At 58.0% G+C, this 4,336-nt stretch overlaps 1 protein-coding gene across 1 annotated transcript in view; it reads right to left on the bottom strand.

The window, feature by feature from the left end:
• LOC113799918 (Krueppel-like factor 13) overlaps positions 1-3,169 on the bottom strand; it is a 73,736-nt gene extending 70,567 nt beyond the window's left edge. Inside the window, exon 1 of the mRNA XM_070141130.1 lies at positions 2,196-3,169. Within this exon, the coding sequence (XP_069997231.1) occupies positions 2,196-2,982 (787 nt within the window). The 5' untranslated portion in view covers positions 2,983-3,169. The remainder of the gene's footprint in view (positions 1-2,195) is intronic.
• Positions 3,170-4,336: the final 1,167 nt, after the last annotated feature.

Raw genomic sequence — 4,336 nt, 5'->3', positions numbered from 1 at the left:
TTTCTATTTACACACTACGTAGTTCAACTGCAGCCCGTGTTCCTGTATCCCCCACCTCCACTCCCCCCTCCCAATCCCTCCTCCTTTCTAGATCAACACCCCCTCCCCTGGAGTTCCTGCCCCCCCCCCCCCACGTTTCCAGTAAAAAATCTATAATAAAATATATGCCTTCCCTATGATATATGCGGTTGTACAGTCGTAATCAAGGGTGTACAGTACGTGAAAGTAGTGTTCCAGGATGTACAATAGGTGAGTACATCCTTCGCTCAGACACCTTCTTAATCCAAGTCCATCATTTTTTTTTACGAGATACGGGTCGACATCAAAACAAATACCTCTCTCTCTCTCTCTCTCTCTCTCTCTCTCTCTCTCTCTCTCTCTCTCTCTCTCTCTCTCTCTCTCTCTATCTCTCTCTCTATCTCTATCTCTATCTCTATCTCTATCTCTCTCTCTCTCCCTCCTTCCCCGCCATTCATTCCCCTGATTCCCCTTTTTCCCCTCTCTCCCTCCTCCCTCTCCTCGCCACCTAATAATCAATAGGGCACACGCGATGGAGCAATCATCGAAGGTCACAAACACTTAAGTGCGCATAACAGATTTGCGACGTGAGTACCGACATAGCAGGCGAGCGGGGGCGGGGAGGGGGCGCCGGGGGTGGGGAGCGGAGGGGACAGGGGGAGCGAGATAGCGAGGAGGGGGTGAGGTGGGGGCGGGGCGCGGACAGGTGATCGTCCTTGCTGGTTGCAGGTTGCAGCAGCAGCGGCAGCAACGCAGTGGTGGCAGGCAGCCTTGGCGCGAGGCCAGCCGAACACGCCCTCTAGTATGTCAACAAGTTGGCGGCCTCCTCCACGCCCACACGCCCACCCGCCCACTCCAGGCCTTTCGTCATCGTGTTTTGTCCCCTTTCCTCCGGCCTTCCTTCCTTCCCTTTCTACGCTCTATCGATTCAGGGGCGATATCTCGCCGTAAGGAGGCGAGAAGAGGCTGTGCTGGCCCGGGGCTTCGCCCTTCGCCGAGGGCCCTCGTATCGACTGGCCAACGGCACCTTTCGCTCGCTCGCGCTCCCAGCTTTGTTTCTTTCCGTCCCTGCCTTCCGCGCGCGCTCTCTCCTCCCTCTTCCTTCGTCCTTCGTCTCTCTCTCTCTCTCTCTCTCTCTCTCTCTCTCTCTCTCTCTCTCTCTCTCTCTCTCTCTCTCTCTCTCTCTCTCTCTCTCTCTCTCTCTCTCTCTCTCCGGATCGGCTGAGTATGTGGGCGTGGCAACGTTCGACGGTCGGCCACGCCCCGTTCTTTCTTTCCAGACGAACACGAAGACGCACGCACGCAGGCCCACATGCACACGAGCAGGCCGGCCGATCCGCGCGTAATGGCCAGCAGTCTGGTCCTAATTAGCGGCCTTCGTTATCTGCCTCTCGAGACGAGATGCAGCCCGACGGAGGGGGAGAGGGGGGGGGCGCGGAAGGAGGGCAAGGAGCGCCCCGAGACCCGAGCGGCGCCCCGCCCTCTCCTCGCAGGTGAAGGGTTGGCCCTGCGAAGTGCCGCGGGCGGGCTGGCACTCGCCGCTTCAGGTGCGCCGCTGGCCGAGGGCCCGGGCGGCCGGCCAGAGTACGCGCCTCCATGCTTGCACAACGTGGCTCTGGCGGCGCTGCCTCGCGCCCGCTTTCCGAGATACCGCTAGTTTACGACTGCGCAAGCACACACGCGCGGCTAATTATGACTGCGGGTTTAATGCGCCAACTTAGAACAATGAGAGAAAGGCTGAACAAAAAGAAGAGAGAATGGGCTCATGTTCCCTCCGACGGCCCGACAGCGTGGCCCGACAGCTGCTGTCATGGTCACTGGCCACTTCGTTCCCAAGTTCGTTATCTAAAGCCTAGACTAACTCTCCTCTCTTCCTATTATTCTCGATATTTGTAGTGTGACATAGAAAACGCTTTTCTTATCGGTTTTATCTCTTATTTGTACATCATTTTTTCACCCCCTTATCACACGCCCTCGATAAACAGCGTCTGACCTACCTAAGCCATACGCAATAAGCGGGCGGGGGAGGGGGAGGGGGTCTCCCCATTCCCCTCCCATCACCCACGAGGCACAACCCTTTATCTCGCCCCTCCCCCCCCCTCCTTCCCTCCCTCCCCTCCCTGACCCCACCATGCCCCCCCCCCCCAAGAGTGCCCACGAGAGACAAGGCGGCTTACCTGTGTGTGTCCTCAGGTGTGCTTTGAGATGCGACGACTTGCCGTAGATCTTGTCGCATCCGGGGAAAGTGCATGGGTGGGCGCGCTTGTCCTCAACCTTCTGCTGGCTGGCCCGACCCCGCCCTCGCCGCCCGCCCGTGCACCTCGCGGGGGTGCGGCTGGCGGCGCCCGCGTCGCGCTCTTCGGCGGCGCTCGCGGCTGCCTCCGCCACGCCTCTTCTGCTGAAATCCAGGGGCTTCTCCTGCGTCTGGGCGGGCAGGGGGAGGGTGTGTGTGACGTGGGAGGGAGGGGCGGGCGAGGGCGCGGCGGCGGTGGGCGGCAGGGGCTCGGGCGCCTTCTCGCGGACGTCCACCCGATCCTGCTGCACGCGCTTCAGGTCGGCCAGGATGCGGGCGATGAGGTACACGGAGTGGTCGGGGCTGGCGTCGCACGCCTCCATCGCCGACGGGCAGTAGGAGTGGTCCTCCAGGATGGGCGTGGGCGGCGACGGAGGGGTGGGCGGGGTGGGCGGCTGGTACATGTGGTCGGGCGACAGGGGGAAGGCGTGGTGTGTGAATTCGACTGAAGGAGAGTGTTCGGGGCTCGGTGCGGGCGTGTGGGTAGGTGGTGGGTCATGGAATGGCCGTTGCAGTGGTAGGTGAGTTTTTACTTGAAGACGTGGGCGTTGGCTGTTGGTTTCTGGCGCCGCCCACGGACTCAGCCTTCCGCCGCCCTTCATGGCAACTAGGCAGGCGGCTGCGTTTAAGTCTTCTTCGAGAGTCAAACTTGCCATCGTGTTCACAGGCATATAAAAAAGAACTTGGTCAATATCAATTTCACCTTTGTATTACGATCACCACACTGAATTTCTTAGGCCACGCTCGCGGGAGAGAGAGTGTGCCGTACGTCCTCACTCACCAACGTTCCACGCTGAACTGCTGCTTCACGTGTATCAGCTGATCGTCGCGACGCACCATGTGCCCGCGGAGGTCAGATGCCAGTTGTCCTTTTTATCTATTTTATCTCCGAGTAAATTGAGTCATATGAAAACTGAAACCAGTATGCAAACTCCTATTGATTCAGGAAGATAATTACCATAAGAAATTACGATCATAAGTGACGTAGCATCCCAGACCAAAACTGATCTTAAATCCCGAATCGCCAACTCTACTTCGCAACGTACTTTGCTAAGGTAACGAAAAGTTTTAACAAGTAGACTTTAATACCATTTCCCCCACAATGCTCCTAGAATTCTACATCTCACGAGAGAGAAACCAAATCCCCTCAGACGACCCGAAAAGAAATCCCCGGGACTACGAGTGGTAGCAGCCTAACCAAAGCGAACCACGAGGATTTAACTTTGTGTCCGTACCATTGCGCGGGTAGCGTGGTTGGCCATCTGCAAGCCTCCCTTGTGTGCTGCTGGGACGGGGAAGGCCGCCGCCGCGTGTTGGACACAGAGAAACGTGGTCACTTGGCCATGGGATTCCCAACGAGTCCCTGTCGCAAGCGCTGAGGGGTTTCTACATGCGCATGATCGTGGGGGGGGGGGGGGGTGTGCTTGCTGTTGCATTTCGCAGGCGGGAAAATCTTTCTTAGAAGAGGAGAAGCGAGCGAGCATTAGGAGCGCTTTTGACTAGCCGTCTTTCCCTCCCCCTGTCTCGTGCCGCACGCTGGTACGAGCGCCGCTACCGAGCTTTTTGACTCATTCCACGACACCAGTAGAGACACGCTGATAACGGCCTACATATTTTTCCATTTCTACCCTCATCCGGAGACCCAAACCGAGAGGAGAATTCACCTTTAAAATGGACAAAGGGAGGTCGACGGCCTGGAACCACCACAGTCGTAGCCAGCCCCAGGCCAGGAAGTAGGCGTCTGTCTCGCACCAGCATCACCTTGCCCCCCCCCCCCCCCCGCTCCTTCATGCTGGCCTCCGCGCGCCCTCCTCCTCCCACTTACTGTCCCGGCCACTTATTTCCCTTTTCTCTTCCTCTTTTTCTTCCCCTCTCTCGCTCGCTCGCTCGCACTCGCCCTCTGATTCTCTTACGGAGTTCGCGTCTCTGCCCCCCTTTAACTCTCTCTCTCTCTCTTTCTCTCTCTCACTCTCACTCTCACTCTCATTTTCTCTCTCTCTCTCTCTCTCTCTCTCTCTCTCTCTC

Source organism: Penaeus vannamei, chromosome 27 (assembly GCF_042767895.1).
Source record: "Penaeus vannamei isolate JL-2024 chromosome 27, ASM4276789v1, whole genome shotgun sequence".
NCBI classification, from domain to species: domain Eukaryota; kingdom Metazoa; phylum Arthropoda; class Malacostraca; order Decapoda; family Penaeidae; genus Penaeus; species Penaeus vannamei.
The sequence above is the reverse complement of the archived record's forward strand: the minus strand, read 5'-3'. Positions and strand labels throughout refer to the sequence as shown.